This window comes from Cotesia glomerata, linkage group LG4, assembly GCF_020080835.1.
Source record: "Cotesia glomerata isolate CgM1 linkage group LG4, MPM_Cglom_v2.3, whole genome shotgun sequence".
In the NCBI taxonomy this organism is placed as follows: domain Eukaryota; kingdom Metazoa; phylum Arthropoda; class Insecta; order Hymenoptera; family Braconidae; genus Cotesia; species Cotesia glomerata.
The window spans coordinates 10,685,078-10,703,083 of NC_058161.1; the positions used below are offsets into that span (position 1 = coordinate 10,685,078).

The 18,006-nt window shown below is 37.0% G+C and overlaps 2 protein-coding genes across 2 annotated transcripts; both read left to right on the top strand.

The window, feature by feature from the left end:
• The first annotated feature begins 1,216 nt into the window (after positions 1-1,216).
• Positions 1,217-3,114, top strand: LOC123263070 (E3 SUMO-protein ligase ZBED1-like). The gene is made up of 3 exons (XM_044725608.1): positions 1,217-2,280; positions 2,371-2,735; positions 3,098-3,114. Exons 1-3 carry the CDS (start codon positions 1,217-1,219, stop codon positions 3,112-3,114), a joined length of 1,446 nt encoding a protein of 481 aa, XP_044581543.1.
• On the top strand, positions 2,965-18,006 carry LOC123263362 (tubulin monoglycylase TTLL3-like). Its single transcript, XM_044726055.1, has 12 exons — positions 2,965-4,241; positions 4,311-4,816; positions 4,885-5,012; positions 5,828-6,095; positions 6,174-6,387; positions 6,458-6,548; positions 15,753-15,923; positions 16,005-16,258; positions 16,447-16,631; positions 16,705-16,995; positions 17,058-17,252; positions 17,759-18,006. The coding sequence occupies exons 1-12, from the start codon at positions 4,127-4,129 to the stop codon at positions 17,990-17,992; spliced, it is 2,652 nt and encodes an 883-aa protein (XP_044581990.1). The 5' UTR covers positions 2,965-4,126; the 3' UTR covers positions 17,993-18,006.

Sequence of the window (18,006 nt, forward strand, 5' to 3'; positions counted from 1 at the left end):
TGTAAATTTTCATAAGTTTCTGTAAGTGTGGTCGAGTAGGCTATTGGAATCGGTGCATATTCCTCCATTCATCGGTGCATATGCTTCCATTCATCGTCTTTGAATGTGTTCGGTTTTAATTCATCAACCAAACTTTTTACATCTGAATAGTAAACCAATGAATTTTTGTTATTATTGTTGAAAAATTTTCGGAACTCTTTCTCCCTATCGCGATAAAAATAAGCTGATGTTCCTTTAGTTAATAAATTTTTCTTCTTCAATAGAGCCGTTAAATGTTCAGATCCCTCTTTGGATAGCCCTATATCTCGCAAAAGGTCATTTAATTCTAGTTTGACGAAGGTTTCAGGGTCTTTATTTTGACCGACACCAGCCAAGTATTCTTCGTCTTCAGAACTGTTTTCTTCATAGACGTCGTCAACTTGCATTCCTTCTTCGCTCTCATCCATCGGCTCAAGAGTAGCAGTTTCTTGAGGTTCGACACAAGCGGAGAACAGCTTAAAATCGGAAAGATCGTTTCTTATCGTCGCATGGTTTTAAAAAAGATTTTCCGATAGAAATAAATTTAATCAAGTTCAATCAATATTTTGCTTGATGCTAAAAAAAGAAATACCAGAAGAAAACAAAAAAGGTAAGAGAGGAACCCTCTGCGTAGCACATTTGAAGCTAAAAAAGTTCGATACAAACGAAGGACAGTCCGAAATTCGAAAAGGATCATATTCCATCTATGAAAATACACCTCAGTCATTAACGATCGTGTTTAATAGATTTTTTTCTCATGTTTATAACTGCAATTTTCTCGATTTTTTTGATTTTTTGAGATATTTTAAGATTTTAAAACATCAATGGGACAAAAAAACTTCAGATTCAAATTCAGTGGAACGAAGTACATAAAAATCATACTCAATCTGAATCCAAAAAATTTTTTTAATCTCGATAATTTCGATTTTTTTTGAGTTTTTTGCAATTTTTTCAAATTTTGACGGCTCAAGGAGCTACTAAACGTTCAGATTCAGATTCTGTAAATTGAAATACATAAAAATCATACGTGATCTGGGTCCAAAAAAATTTTTTCATTGCTGTAACTGCAGTTTTTCGCAATTTTTTGCCTTTTTTTTTTTGGGTTTTTTGCATTTTACTCAAAATTTTGAGGGTGTATGGGCAAAACTGACTTCAGATTCGGATTCAGCGCGTCGAAATACATAAAGAAGCGATCACTATGTCACTTGTAAAATACATAGCAATAGGTATGTTACCGTTATTACACGCCGAAGGTCCAAGATTTATGCAATTCGTTAAAGCTCTCAGTCCTGAATATGTGATCCCGAGCAAAACAGTCATAAAAGATCGCTTAGAAGTCTTGTACCAATCAGTGCGTAAAGATATACTGGCAACTCTTCGTAATTTTTATGATGTGTCGATTACAACGGACGCTTGGACATCTCGTTCTGCAGTTTCATTTATTACAATTACAGTACATGCTATAGATGAGTTATGGAATTTATACTCTGTAACTTTGAACACCTTGGAAATGACTGAAAGTCACTCGGCAGCAAATATTTACCATCATTTATGCAATGCTTTATCAGAGTGGAATTTGGCAGATAAAACAATTGCTGTGGTCCATGATAATGCACGAAATATGGTGGCTGCAATGCGCGAAAGCTCTACTGCTGACATCAAGATCGGTCAAAGTGTTCGTTGCGTTTGTCATTCGTTACAGCTTGTTATAAAAAAAGCTTTTAATGAAGAACATTTTCAAATACATCTTCAAAAAGTTTCTGCAATCGTTGGTCACTTTAAACATTCATATAAAGCAACAAAAGCTCTTAAAGATGCCCAGAAATTACATAATTTACCTGACCATTCTTTGATTAGCTACTGTGTAACTCGTTGGAATTCCGCTTACAATATGATTGAACGGCTATTGGAACAAAGACAAGCAGTTGAAAGTGTGTTACTGAATCTTGAGTTTACAACTACAGTAATGTGTAAAAAATTGCTGTTACGTAATTTAGAATGGAATTATTTAAAAGACTTGGTTCGAATATTGAAACCGTTTGAAGTAGCAACGAAAATAATGTCTAGTCAAACGGAATCAACTAGTGGAATGGTACGGCCACTTATTCATTCAATGATAGATAAGTTCTTGGTGCTTGATGATTCAGATGACCCTCCGAAAATTCAATCACTTAAAGAAGTATTTCGCGAAGAACTAGAAGCTCAGTTTTTGGAGGAAGATTATGATTCCGTACCTGCATTAGCCTGTTTTTTGGATCCTAGGTATAGTTACACGATACATTTATTCATTAATAACGAAATTATTTTAAAAAATTTGATTATCAAATTCATTAATGTTTTAATATATTGCAGATATAAAAATATGGCTGATGAAACTCAAGAATTTCGAGAGTCGGTCCAAGAAAAAATTTTAGAAATTATGGCCAAAGAAAATGTTAAAGAGACACCAGCAGCTATCACTAAAAATAAGAGAGAGAAAAATTTGGACTATCTCTTTAATTGTGAAGCCTTATCTCAAAGCTTTGAGAGAATGGCAAGCTTTGAAAGTGATAATCCAAATTATCTAGATAATGAAAATGAAAGAGAAATTAATAGCTTCAAAATGGAGCCAAATATTCCGCTTGGTGACAACCCTCTTCATTGGTGGCACTCAAAACGCCATAAGTTTCCTAAACTGGCTAGGCTGGCGAGAAGATACTTAGGTGTCCCAGCATCAAGTACACCCTCTGAAAGGGCTTTTTCTACAGCTGGAAACATTATTAGCTCAAAACGCAACTGTTTACTACCCGAAAATGCTAATTTATTGATTTTTCTTTATCAAAATAGAAGTATTACGGAAAACAAATTCAATAATTCATTTAAGAGCCATTTTCATAAATAAAATATTGTTAAGTGTTAATTAATTAAATAAATTACTTTCGTTATTTCGTTATTTGCATTATTTTTGTCATAAAAAAACATTATTATTATTTTTTGAACCTGTCTGTAAATAAAGAATCAGCGAATAGCTGAAATAAAGAATTAGCCAGTTAGCCGTTGACTAATTAGCTGAGCTAATTAAGTTAACCGGTTAAATTAGCTAAGCCTATCGGTTAGCTAGCTAATTAATTTAGCTAACTTTTTTAGCCGGCTTGGCCGGTTAAATTGTACAGCCCTAATATACATACATTAGTAGTCTAGAAATAAATGAATGTCAATTTATGTGATGGAAATGTATTCACACCTATCTGTTTTATGATGTCAGTTTTGTTAAAAAATAAATTATTTCTCAACTAATAATAAACATGTAATTGTCAAGAAAAATACTTGGGATCTTTTAGCAATTTTATAAAATTAAAAAAAAAAAAATAACCTAAATACCTTTTATTGTAAAAGTTTCTGCGCTCATGTTCAATAATATCGACTAACTTACGAGGTCAATAGGGCGCGTTTAACAAAAAATAAAACGGGTTAAATAGTTGAGAAGTTAAGATTTGAATGGATGATTAAAAGAGGTCAGAAGTAAGTAATTAATTGTACAATCTCTTGATTGGTTGAGATCTAGTTGAAAAAATTAGTTAAATAAGTGATAGGGTAATTTTCAAGCTTGTCTGATAAAGTAAGCTCTCTTTACCTAGATTCATCACATGAGCGAAAGGACGAGGTGCTGCCTGGTACGCTAGTCGTAGGTACCCCCTCTTATTCGTCGATACTCATACTTAGTAATCCTTTACTCAAACTTACCTTACTGATCTTATCCTCAATTTTATCGTGCACCGCGCTTGCGGGGATCCACAACGAAATACATTCACATGCACGCATTCAAATGTCAAATTTTGTTATTCTTACTCTATCGCTTGATCTAACCGATTTACTCTACTAGGCAATTTCATTTCAGTTTTAACGGGTATTTCATGGAACACACTACAAAGCCAAAAATTGATAGTAACAAGTTGAGATAATTTTTTTCTTTCTATCCAATTAATTATCCAATCTATTTTGATCCTAAAATTTAAAAAGAAAAAATCAGTAATTGAGTAAAAAACAGAATAACGCAATGGGTAAATAATGATATATTTATGCGGAGTTTCGTGAAAAATATTCAATTCGAAGAATGAATTCTTAAAAAATGAGGCTCCCTGAAGATGACATCTCAGATATTAAACAAGAAAAAGAAGAAGAAACGGTAGAAAATAATCAGGATATAACAGAGCCTGTCACTAGCGATGTTCTATTGGATATTGGTTTGTAAATCTGTAAATATGGTTAAAATATTTTATTTTAATCTTATTATTGATAATTTTTTTTTTAAGATTCGGTTCCCTTGACTCTTTACGAACGCTTCTTATCTGTAAAACAAATTGTTAAGGATGCGATAGCCGCACATCACACTTTTATGATTTATGGGCGTGCCAAAGTTATTCGAGAGTGTTTGCTCAAACGCGGCTGGATCGAAAAATTTTATCGAAGAAATAGTAATGGAGAAAGATTAAGAAATCATCACTCAATTGTTAAAACGCACCATCGTTTACGAGTACGAAACGTTCTTGGCGATCAACAACTTGACCAAAAACAACAACCTTGGATTCAATCACAGCCTCAACAACACGCTGGAGCAGATTCAAGCCCAGTAGTTCTACTTTCTGGAATTGGAAATCTTAAGGATGAGCAAAGTAAACAATTACTGATTTCTAAAATACTTGTGAATCATACAGTTAATTTTTTATGGAATTCGGGATCAGATTGGTCTGGATGGCCATCACAGGATAACAAAACAACTATTTTCAATCGCTACTCTAGAGCTGGATTTACTTCTAAGGTAATGAAAAATTTTAATTCTAATTGAATCGTTTATGTTATCAGATTTTTAGATTTTAAATTTTACAGGTTGGATTGTGTTCAAGTGTGCGTCAAATGCACTGGTATTACGAACCAGGTATTGCAAATACTCTCTTCCCACGTTGCTACAATATTTGTCAAGCTGATCATTTACATGCTTTTATTGAAGACTTCAGGTAAAAAAACAAAATTTTTTTTTAACATTTCAAAACGAACAATTATTTTTTATTGTGGATACATAAATTTAGAGTCAAAGAACTTTCAGAAAAAAGTTGATGAGCTATATTGAAATCCGTAGAATTTGTAAAACTTATATGAAATAATATACGCAACTTTCGTATTTTTTCAAAAATTTTCTACTTCTAATACAATTTAGGAGTAGTTTCAAAGATTTTTTAAATTTAAAATGAAAATTTTGTTATAATAATCTATATCAATATACATACCAAAAAATAATACAATTGTATAAAAATAACTTATCATTTTTTAATATCTTTTTAGTGTCCCTATATTTAATTAAATTAAAAATGATTGAAACATTTCAACGAAGGTCAAAAACGATACGTTTGCCCAAAACTATTAGTAAAAAGTCGGTCAAATAAGTCATTTTTCTAAAATCATTTTCTATGAACGTTTCTATGAACAAAAAATTACGAAAAAAATTTTTCTACTTCAAACGAATACCGTTATTTCTTAGGAGTTTTTTTTATTAATTTTATTGAAGGTTTTTCGAAAAATAATGTTGTTTAGTCAAAAAATTGTAAATTTTTTAAAATAATAGACTAACGACGGAATTTTTTTTTGTTATTTTAACTCTAATGTTTTTATGATTTTTTTTAATCAACAAAAGTAATTTTTCTTGTATTAAATATTGATACTTATTGAATTTTATTTCTCGTTCGATTGTTATTCGTATGGAAAAAGTACTTAAAAAAACTTGTAAAATAATTCATAAGTAATCACGTTAAAAAAAAAAATATTTATATTTTAGACTCACGGCTTGTGTCAGTTTATTGAAATGGTTTGTCGAAAAAATGGATAATCAAACAGAAAGCAGAGAAATGCCATCTACAGTACCATTAAAAGCACTAGATTTTGCAATACGTCGTTGCAGTGATTTTATAGCAGCTCAATCACACGAAGATATTGACAAAGAAAGTGAACGAGTATGGTCGCATCAATGGGATCAATTTATTTGTTGGTATTATAAAATTGTACATAACGAAGCTTTTTTTCTTGGAACCGATATAGCCTTTCAAGTAAATTTCACTTGGTATAACATTTATTGAAATGGATGATATAATTTTACATAAACTTAGAAAGTTATTTTGTTTTAGAAATATATTCTTGCGGCAAAGCATATTTTAAAACGAATGAGAAAATACTGGCAACAATTAGATATGGATGGAGTGTTGAGTATATGGATATTGAAACCTGGAAATCGGAGTCGTGGTCGTGGTATTGTACTAATGAATAAAATTGAAGATATTATAGCTAAAGTTAGTCCAGCAAACAAGTCAGATACACGCTACGTTGTGCAAAAGTATATTGGTAATATAAAATTAAAGTTATTAATAGTAAGATAATTGTCTACTTATTTTAATACATATCTTAATTATAGAGAGACCATTGCTAATATACAATACAAAATTTGATATCCGACAGTGGTTTATCGTGACTTGTGCTCAACCTTTAACATTATGGATGTACAGGTGTGTTTTGATAATGTCGCGTGTTCGAACATTTCTAAAAATAGTATAATAATGCATGAGTATAAATTACTAAATTTTATCTTTAGTATAAATATCAGAATTAAAGATCCGAATTTGAATTTTTCAATCCGTGATAAAATTTTATTGCTGGTATATTTATAATTATGAAATTAATAAATATAATTTAACATTGAAAAAAATTCTATCTCGGATTGAAAAACTGGCTCTCAATATTTTTATACATGAACTAGCGTACCCAGCCCGCTTCGCCGGGCTTTATTTAAGCATACAGGAATTAAATTATTAACAGAATACATCAATCAATATAATGATGAAACCGCCACAATAAAAATTAGGACGACGGTTGACCCTAAAGGCCATCCCTGCAACTTCCCGCTCATTTTGTACTTAAGCGCTCAAAATTACACATTACGTTTTTGAGCTCTTTGAGCTCAAAAATATGATTATTGTGTCATTTTGAGCTCTCCGAGCTCAAAACTCTAATAGCAGTTTAATAAAACACAACTTTTTGAATTTTCAAACCGCAATAACTTTTGAATGAATAAACCGATTTTCACGCGGTTGGCAGCATTCAACGCAGTTTTTGAAGCCTCATAGAGAATCTTTGAGTATGAATTAATCGAACTAGGAATTTCGGAGTGATTCCGAAAAAACACTTTTTTCGGTTTTCTTTCGACAACGATAACTCACGAACGAATCAACCGATTTTGACCAGACTGACGGCCATCGACGTGGCTTTTTAATGTTAAGAGCTGATTAGTTTTTAAAATCGATCGGTAGATCCGTTTAAAAGTTATTCCAAAAAAATCACTTTTGAAAAAATATTTTTTTTTAGTTTTTTTTCGGATTTTTCAAAATCTACCGGTCCGAATCGTTCCAAAGTATATTCAAAATCTAAGTTTAGTCAAGCCCTTTCGAATGGCGCCAACCGCGAAGAAATCAGTCGAGCCGTTCAAAAGTTATAAGAGAGTCACACACACACACACACACACACACACACACACACACACACACACACACACACACACACACACACACACACACACACACACACACACACACACACACACACACACACACACACTCGGGGCAGAAGAGATACTGCTACCGGGCGCGTTTCCCCGAGCGGATGGGAGAACGCTCGCTGTCCTTGGATGACACTTAATCTCTTAGTTGATGAGGTACAGCGGGTAGGAGCCAAGCAAAATAACCAAACAAAATAAGCTCCCGTGGACAAAACTCCCCTTTAATGGGTTGGTCACACTAACTAACCTAGCAAGACCATTGGTTCCTGCTGTAACTCACTGGGAGTGTCCGGAACCTGTATCGTAGTTTCCGACGATGCAGGCCACGGCTGATGTGAGCTTGCTCTGCCGAGGTGAAAGTTGCAGCAGTGGATCAGGAGCCAGCCACTTCGGGCCTTGATCAGGAAGTACGCAGTGAGTGTTAGAGATCGGAATCTTCACCGCTCCGAGCGAGTCTAGTCCGTCCGTGTATCCCGGGACTGGCTAAGTGTCGGCTAGGCCTCAGGGAACTGGGGTAGGAGTACTATCTCCGAGGGTACGCCCGTTCCTAGTTATGGCAACCCGCTCCACTCCGTACGATGCGCTGGTAAATCAAAAAAGTATGAGTAACCCACAGGAAACAAACAAGAGTGGAAACGGGCTACATGCCCAACAAGCAGCGATTGACGCAAGCGCTGAAATGAAGCGTTCGCAAGCGCTCAAACGCCTTGAAAAGCTGATCAGTGAGCTGAATGATTTCGTCCAACCAAAGGTCAACATTCACAAAGAGATAAAATCCAAGATGACTGGTGTAACTAACGCCCTTCAAAGGTTTGAGAAGCTGGATGAGGAGTGGCGCTCATCATTGCAGCGCATTTCTCATGCTACACCGGAGAAAGCCTGTCAGGCTGTCGTCGTGACTGACGAAGCAATGGACACCGGAGCTGAAGGTGATGGTGAATCAGTCGCTGAAGACAAGGGTGAAACTGACACAAGGCCTGGAAAGAGAAAGGACCGAAACTCGCCAGAGCCAACCGATAAAGTCACAAAGAAGAAGGACTTGAAAAAAAGCCCTCCCCAACCACTGGCAGGGCAGGTCGACGAACCTAAGAAGACGACTGACTGGGAAAAAGTACAGTCTCAGAAGGAGAAGAGAAGGCTAGCTAGAGAGCAACTCCCAAAGCAACCGCCGAAAGAGCCCCGGCCGGAACCTAAGCGGAAGAAACCGCGAAAATGGACCAGGCCTGACGCTCTGATCATCCGTCCGGTCGAGAAGGAGAAGTACGCCGAAATATTGCGTCGTATAAAGCAGGCCGTCCCTGACGAACAGGTCCGCATAACCGTGGAAAAGATCCACAAAACCAAAACTGGGGACATGCTGATTACGCTCTCAAAGAAGAGTATCGACAAAGGCCAAGCCTTGCAAAAGACCATCATGGATATTCTTCAAAAAGAGGCCGAAGTAATCTGCAAAGGACCGCAGGAGACCATCGAGATCCGAGACATTGATGATGACACGACGAAGGAGCACATTCAGACTGCCCTGATAACGGAAACCGGAGAAACTTGCGAAATACCACTAGAGGCTATCAAGATCCGTAAGGCCTACAGAGGTACGCAAACGGCTACAGTGACACTACCAGCAGCTGGAGCACAACAGCTACTGGAAGGAAGCGGCAAAATAAGGATTGGCTGGGTCAATTGCCGAATAAGAGCAACTAGAAGACCAGTCCAATGTTTTAAATGCTGGCACTTCGGACATGTTGGGTCCCAATGTAAAAGCCAAGTAGACCGGTCTAAACTACATCAGATGTGGACAAGAAGAGCACCGTATCTCTGACTGTAAAAATCCTGCCAAGTGTGCAATATGTGCTGAGCAGCAAGGAGCAAAGGACGTGGCTCACCATGCCAGCACCCACAGGTGCCCGGTATTTCAGGAGGCGCTCCAGAAGTTGACGAACAAACAACTATGAGGATACTACAGCTCAATCTCAACCATTGTGAGGCAGCGCATGACCTGCTCATGCAATCTGTGCAAGAATTAGAGCTTGACTTGGTACTAATAGCAGAGCCATATAAACACCTGAGTACCCAACCCTGGGAATCGGATAGCACATCCAAAGCTGTCATCTGGTCATGTGGCAAGCTCCCTTTCCAAAATGTAGTCGACAACAGCAATGCCGGCTTTGTAGCAGTATCAATAGAGGGCATCCGCTTCTATAGCTGCTACGCACCACCTAGCCTCTCCATTGTTGACTTCACTGATTTCTTGGATCGACTAACTGAAGATGCGAAGCAATACCATCCAGTAGCGATAGCCGGAGACTTCAACTCCTGGGCAGTTGACTGGGGCAGCAAACATACACCAAAGGTGACGCAAGCTCAATTGCAGACCTCACTTTTGTCAGTAATAGCCTTGCTAGAGGTGACTACAACTGGAAAGTGTTGGACATCTACACTTCCAGCGACCATCATGCGATATTCTGGGAAATATCAAACGACCAGAACCTCAAGAGACCAATCAAACAGTCTAACATCGTTGGTTGGAAGGTGAAATCTTTTGACCCAGAAGCATTGCTAATAGCCCTCGATGGTGATCCGATCAACACTGGATGTGCAGAACAACATACTTAGGACCTGATGAGGAGAGTAACACATGCTTGTGATGCCAGTATGCCTCGTAAACGTGGCATAAATTCGAGACCTTCGGTGCATTGGTGGAACGACCACATCAGTGTCCTCCGTAAAGAGTGTCATAGAAAGAGAAGAATCTCCCAGCGCGGCTATCAACGGCTCAACTCAGTGGAGCTGATCGCAGAGTACAAAAAGGCGCGTCGTGAACTGAATAAAGCCATCAAAGAGAGCAAAAGAAGATGCTGGAAAGAGCTTATATACGAGGTGGATAAAGACGTGTGGGGTAAGCCTTATAAGGTGGTTATGACCTACCTGAAAAAACAACAAATGTCATCACCTACGTGTCCTCAACTTCTTCAGAAAATCGTCACTGCACTGTTCCCACAGCAACGCAACTTCGATTACCAGTTGGCGCCAGGCGAACTCGACGACATTCCACCTGTCACTGAAGAAGAACTGCTGGAGGCCTGTAACCGTGTAGGGAATAATAAAGCGCCGGGATTGGACGGAATCCCTAATATAGCCTTGAAAACCATCATAAAGGCAGCTCCAACATTATTCCTCGACGCTTATAATGCATGCCTCAAGGAGGGGACTTTTCCTCGTAAGTGGAAATAGCAACGATTGGTACTGTTACCTAAAGGGAAGAAACCACCAGAAGAACCGTCATCTTACCGACCACTTTGCATGCTAGATACGGCGGATAAGCGCATAATTCACCAGAGAATTGAAGCAGTAGTCGACCCACTCCTGGCAGACAATCAGTATGGATTCCGGAAAGGACGATCAACCCTGGACGCAATCAAACAGGTTGTTGATACGGCCAAGGAAGCAATCGCAGGAACCAGATGGAAAGGTGGAACGAAGAAGTATTGCCTGGTGGCGACACTAGACAACAGAAACGCCTTCAACTCCGCCAATTGGAAATGCATCATGCAGGCCCTCCAAGAGAAGAATGTACCAGAATACCTGCTTAAGATCGTAGCAAGCTACTTTGAAAACAGGGTCCTGAAGTATGACACGAAGAACGGTCCGAGGGAGTATGATATTACTGGAGGGGTGCCACAAGGTTCAGTTCTAGGCCCGCTTCTGTGGAACATTATGTATGACGGTCTATTAAGACTAACTCTGCCAAGAAACGTCAAACTCGTAGCATATGCAGATGACGTAGCCGTAGTGATCGTTGCCAAACACCTTGACGAGATAAATCATATGTTCGATCTCACTTTTGAGCACGTTAACCGGTGGATGGATGCAGTGAACCTGCAACTGGCGCAACACAAGACTGAGGCAGTACTTATTACCAGCAGAAAAGTGGTAGAGACCATTAAGCTGAAAGTCGGCGAACAAAAAATCACATCACAACCTTATATCCGATATTTGGGAGTGATGCTTGATGCCCGACTCAACTTCAAGCAGCAAGTGGAACTTGTCAGTGCCAAAGCGTCAGTAGTGAGGGCTAGTCTCGCACGACTGATGCCGAACGTCGGAGGCCCAAAACAGAGCAGGAGGCTATTATTGTCATCAGTAGTCATATCGGTGCTCACTTATTACGGAATAATAATAATAATAACCCAGGCCACGAGTCTAGTCCGTCCGTGTATTCTGGGACTGGCTAAGTGTCGACTAGGCCTCAGGGAACTGGGGTAGGAGTATTATCTCCGAGGGTACACCCGTTCCTAGTTATGACAACCCGCTCCACTCCGTACGATGCACTGGTGAATCAAAAAAGTATGCGTAATTTACAGGAAACAAACAAGAGTGGAAACGGGCTACATGACCAACAAGCAGCGATTGACGCAAGCGTTGAAATGAAGCGTTCGCAAGCGCTCAAACGCCTTGAAAAGCTGATCAGTGAGTTAAATGATTTCGTCCAACCAAAGGTCAACACTCACAAAGAGATAAAATTAAACTCGTGGTAATTTTAAAATAAATTCAAGCGTCCGTTTTTAGTGTAGATTTTTTTGAGAATTAAATTATTAGTTGTGAAAATTGTTTATGATTTTAATCTCGAGCTAATGACTGAATAATTTTAGTAAGAATTGAACGTTGACTTTTTTGGAGTTTAATTTTGTAATCCAGAAAATAAAAGTAAAGTAGAGTCAGTGTGTGTGTGAGACGCGTGGGTTATGTGTGTGTGAATGCTACCAGCGTTCCTTCGCAAGCGAGCAGTCCGTTTGCGAGGTGTTTCGCTGGCATAGAGCGTGAGGGTCCGGTGGACAGCGCGACTTAGTTAGAAACTGCGGTATAGACGCTCCATAAGAGGGTACCGTCAGGATTAAGAATTTTGATAGAGCGTGAGGGTCCGGTGGACAGCGCGACGTAAGGATAGTGTGGAGTGTGTGCGTGAGCTGCAGAGGCTTCTTGGCTTACGTTGCAGTCACTAGGCTGTTGCTTCTGTAGTCAGGCGTTGTTGATAAGCCCTCGTACACTGATGTCTTTGTACGAGGTGTCTTGTTGATAAATCGGAGTCGCCGGTTTTAGCCCGAAATCCTCCGTTAGATATAAGTTGTAGTATCGACTTTCCGGGGGAAAGCGTGAAGTAAATTAGTTGTAAGTAAATTAGCTGTAAGTGAGCGGTGTACGTGCAAGGGCACGAGTTGTTATCATATTTTGTTGTTAAATAAATACCGGTCATTTTTGTTAAATAAAAATTTATTTCTTTCAGACCACCTTCCTCCACTCTCTCTCCCTGTAGATTATAAGCTCAGCTCTGGTTTCCGGTTCCAGGAACCGAGATACAAAATCCTGGTGGCACCCTTGTTAATTTAAAATGATTTTTGCTAGGTATTGTTTTATTTCTATTAAATTAATTAAGGGGCCAATGAGCGGAAAAACCACCCGTTACAAGTGGCTAGCTACTTCACGGACAGAATCCTGAGATACGACACGAAGAATGGTCCAAAAGAGTATGATATTACCGGAGGTGTACCCCAGGGTTCCGTTCTGGGTCCACTTCTGTGGTATGTCATGTATGATGGCCTGCTGAGACTGACTCTTCCAAGAAGTGTCAAGCTTGTTGCATATGCAGGTGATGTAGCTGTCGTAATCGTTGCTAAACACCTAGATGAGATAAACCACATGTTCGGTATCACCTTTGAGAAAGTTAACCGGTGGATGGACTCAATGAATCTACAACTGGCTAAACAGAAGACTGAGGCTGTGCTTATTACCAGCAGAAAAGTGATAGAGACCATAAAGCTGAAAGTCGGAGAACAAGAAATCACATCACAACCATATATCCGATATCTGGGAGTGATGCTTGATGCCCGACTCAACTTTAAGCAGCAAGTCGAACACGTGAGTGCAAAAGCATCAGCAGTGGTAGCTAGCTTAGCACGACTGATGCCAAACGTCGGAGGCCCAAAGCAGAGCAGAAGACTACTGCTATCATCTGTAGTCACATCAATGCTCACTTACGGAATATCTATCTGGGCGGACGCACGAGAGAAGCAAGAATCATGGAGAAAGGCTGGACCAGTCTACCGTCTGAGTGCCTTAAGAGTAGCGAGCGCCTTCCGCACAATATCTATGGAAGCAGTGTGTGTCATTTCCGGAACTTTGCCTCTCAGAGTCTTAGCTGAGGAAAGACGGATCCTTTACCAACGAAAGAAGTCAACCACACTAAGCGCTGAGGAGCTTAGAACAGAAGAACGGCAGAAGAGCATAAGTCGATGGCAACTACAGTGGGATGCCACAGTGAAGGGTAGGTGGACGCATCGTCTCATATCAAGGATCAACGTTTGGCTAAACCGGAGTCACGGTGAGGTCAACTATTATCTTACGCAGATGTTATCAGGACACGGCTGTTTCCGGGCGTATCTCCACCGCTTTAAGCATGATAATTCCCCAGAGTGCCCGTCCTGCCCAGGAGTCAATGAAGATGCAGAGCACGTCTTCTTTGAGTGCCCACATTTTTATCCACAGCGAGATGAGCTGGAGAATATCCTGAAGAGGAAAATCCAACCAGAGACAATAGTAGAAGCAATGCTGTCATCAGAGGCTGCCTGGAACGCCACAAACACGTTTGTCACGGGAGTCCTCAGACCTGCGGTCCATAGAAAGAAGAAGAGCGAATGACGCCAATTAGAAGGAGGAAAGAATAACACTTTAGCCACCAGAAGAAAGAGCAGTAGCTAGATCCTCCCCTCACGAAGTAATGCCTGACGGCGGTTTCCATGAGGGATTAGGGGAAAGAGGAAAAGGGGTTTAGGGTTTAGTGGGTAGAGGCGCTAGCGTCGAGTTTTAGTATGACACTGCGTCGAGTCGCCACATATCCAGGCCAAACAGCTATGCCTAGAATCCGTAAAAAGGATTCCCCCCCCTTAAAAAAAAAAAAAAAAAAAAAAAACACACACACACACAGACACATTGACAACCTCGCGGGAGTACTCGGGGAAGCTTCCTGTAACCTTCAAACGTCAAAATCTGATGAAGACTCGATTTTTGCAAAATGGGGTAAAATCAATAACTTCCCGATTTTTGACAATCTTCGATTTTCTTAGCGGGAAGCTAAAAATTAAATTTCCAAAATGCACTGAAAAAAAAGTTTAAGTCCTATCGCAATACGTTTAAGCGTATGACATACAGATGGCGCATTTAACATGGGTATAAGCCATACACTTAAACGTATTGCGATAGGACTTATACTTTTTTTTCAGTGTGTACTTCAATATACTAATGACATAAAAATACACGACACACGTGTTATCTTAAATCTGAAATTGGTTTATGAAAACAATAGAATATAGAATATCAGTAATAAAAAATTAGCAATAAAAAAAAATGTCATTGACGATTCCAAAAAAAAATAATACTCCGATCACCGCCAAACTTTACAGCATTACTCGCCAGGTCAATCTGGAGATTCCTTGAAAGTTTCATTGAAATCGGTCCAGCCGTTTCGGAGCCTATATAGAACATACACACTTTCTCTTTTATATATATATAGATATAGTTATTTAGATAAACTGAAATTCGAAACTGAATTTGCTTTCTTTGTAGACGTTGTGATTAAACAAATAAGCTTCCTTTGTTAACGTTTCATAATTATCAAGTTGCGAATAATTCTAAGTTTATGTTGTTTCGATCTGTAATCTAATAATAGTCTTTAGTTTTTTTCAAAAGTAATTTACTTACATAAGTTTAAGCTTGTCTTACCATATAGTTTAACTTCTTTCATCATAAAATCTATTCTACTCAATTACAAATTAATTTACATTCATCTGCATAAAAGTATAATTTTTTAGATTATTTCAAAATTATTGTTTCTGATAATTTTGGAATCAATTGATTACAATTTTTTGTGAATATTTTAAATTAAATTAAAATTAAGAAAAAAATTTTAAAGTTAGTTTAAATTCTCAGTACTTTTAACAAATTAAAAATAAACCACTACTCTAAAAAATATATCGAATTAATTCAATTAAAATAGTTATATTAAATTGTAAATTCAATTTTTGTATTCAAAGATAAACTATTTGTCGATAAAAAAATTTTAAATGAATTTAAAATTTTACCCTACATAATATATTTTCTTTTCAAGAGAGAGTTATTTACGGTTTTGTTCACAAAAGTTTCGTTTGAATGATCTTCACGAATCGATACATTTAAATAACCATGCAGTTCAATGCAAATATAGAAATAGTCCAGACCGTGATACAGCGCTGCCCAATGACAATATGTGGGATGCAACTACATTTAAAAAATTTCTCAAGTACACCAACATAGTATTATTCAGCTATTTATCATTGGCAAAATAAAAATTATGTTTAATCATAATTGAATGTTTTTTTAGTTCTCAAGGTCACAGTAATGCTTGGGATGAATTAATTTATCCAGGAATGAAACAAAGTCTTGTAGGTTCATTATTAGCCAGTCAAGAGGCAATGGATCGAAGAAAAAATAGTTTTGAATTATATGGTGCAGATTTTATGGTGATGGAAGATTTTTCAGTATGGCTAATTGAAATCAATAGTCATCCAGATATGAGTTACAGTACAACTGTAACAACTCGGTTGTGTAAACAAGTTATGGAAGATTTGATTAAAGGTACAAAAGACGTCTAAATTCATTTGTATTCAAGTAGTTAAAAACCTTAGAAAAAAAAACTCAATTCAATTATCTAATTAGTACTTCAAATGAATCGAATATTATTGTTTAACATTCAAACATATGTGTTACTTGAAAGTCCAGTAATATTTTGCTAAAATTTTTACTTTCAATATGAAACGTTACAGTTATTATAGATTTCCGAGAAAATAAAAATGCAAATACTGGTCTATTTGAGTTGGTATACAAACAGCGAATGCCCAACTGTCAACCGTATTTAGGTACTGCGTTGTCTGTTCATGGAACAAGCATAAATACTAATGAGAAAAAGTTAAATAATTCAGATACTAAAATTATCCCCAAACTCCCATTGGTAATAGAATTCTACACTAAGATATTACGTTTTTCAATTTATATTATTAATTAATATGCATATTTATGTTTAGAGCTGCATATCAAGGAAAAAATCAACGGCAAACAATTATATCGGACCAGTAATTATTGACCTCATTGAAGAATTAGAAATTCAAATAGATCGAGAATTGCATTCTTATTATAAAGAAAATTCTCTGAATGATTCAAACTTTTCATCACCTCTCTTAACATCTCCTATTACCTCGTCATCACAAAATTCATTAGCTCTTGCACTAGTTCATGTTGAAGGTGGCCCTAGTCTGAAAGATTCGATAAGTTTTACGAGTTCTGGAATTAGCTCAAAAAAGCTATCACTTATTCGAGTAAGTTGAAATTTAAAAATAAAAAATATAAATCTAAGTAAATTAATTATTATTTGTTCTAGAGTACCCAAAAGACTAATAGAAATACGCAAAGTGGCCATTCGTCACAAAAGTTGTTTATGAATAACGATTCAATAAAGAAATACTGTTCGAAACAGAAAACATCAAAAGTAACAAATAATCATCGACAGATAGCTAAAACTGCCGGGAAATTTAAGTCAGAAAAATATGCTAAAAAAAAAAATGAGGATGAAAAGGTAAAATAATATTTTAATAGAAATAAACTATCTTTTGAAAAAATTGTTTTTGGAATCAAATATTAAGAGTTACAAAATATTTTTTTCAACATATTTTTATGTTTAAAACATCATTTATAAATAAATCATTATTTTCTAATTTGTCTTGATTTATTTTATTATTTAAAACTTGCACTTTTAATAATAACGATTTGTTTGTTACAAATTTACGTTGCAGTTTCTTTTTTTTACTTTTTAAGTACTTTGCATATAGTCGATTTAAATTATACACAAGTAATTTGGACCCCTGTTATGTTTCGACACATGTTACATATATTTTCCGGTAAATTAATGAAACTATTTAATTATTAATTGACTTTTTTTATACTTATCAATATTTTATAATATGAGACTAGGTAGAGAGACAAACAAGAAATGAATGGCATACATAATTATAAGTACTGGTCGTGCTATTTTTTTTTTTAAATATTAAATTAAGTTAACTTGACTTATTATTTTATTTTTAGTTGATGGGAAAAGCAGTTCGTAGTGCAATAAATAAATGTAAAAAATATGAAATTATTTCCCTCGATGTACCACCACTGCCATCATTAACAACACCAGGAAAATCCGGAAATCGAGTATCTAGATCCTTTGTAAATAGTAAAATAAAAGATAATTTGTATGTTCAAAAGAAGCAAGAAGCACTAGCGATAACCGAAATATGCGCTAAAGGTCTGAGTTTAACTAAATATAGTTGACAAACTTTCAAATT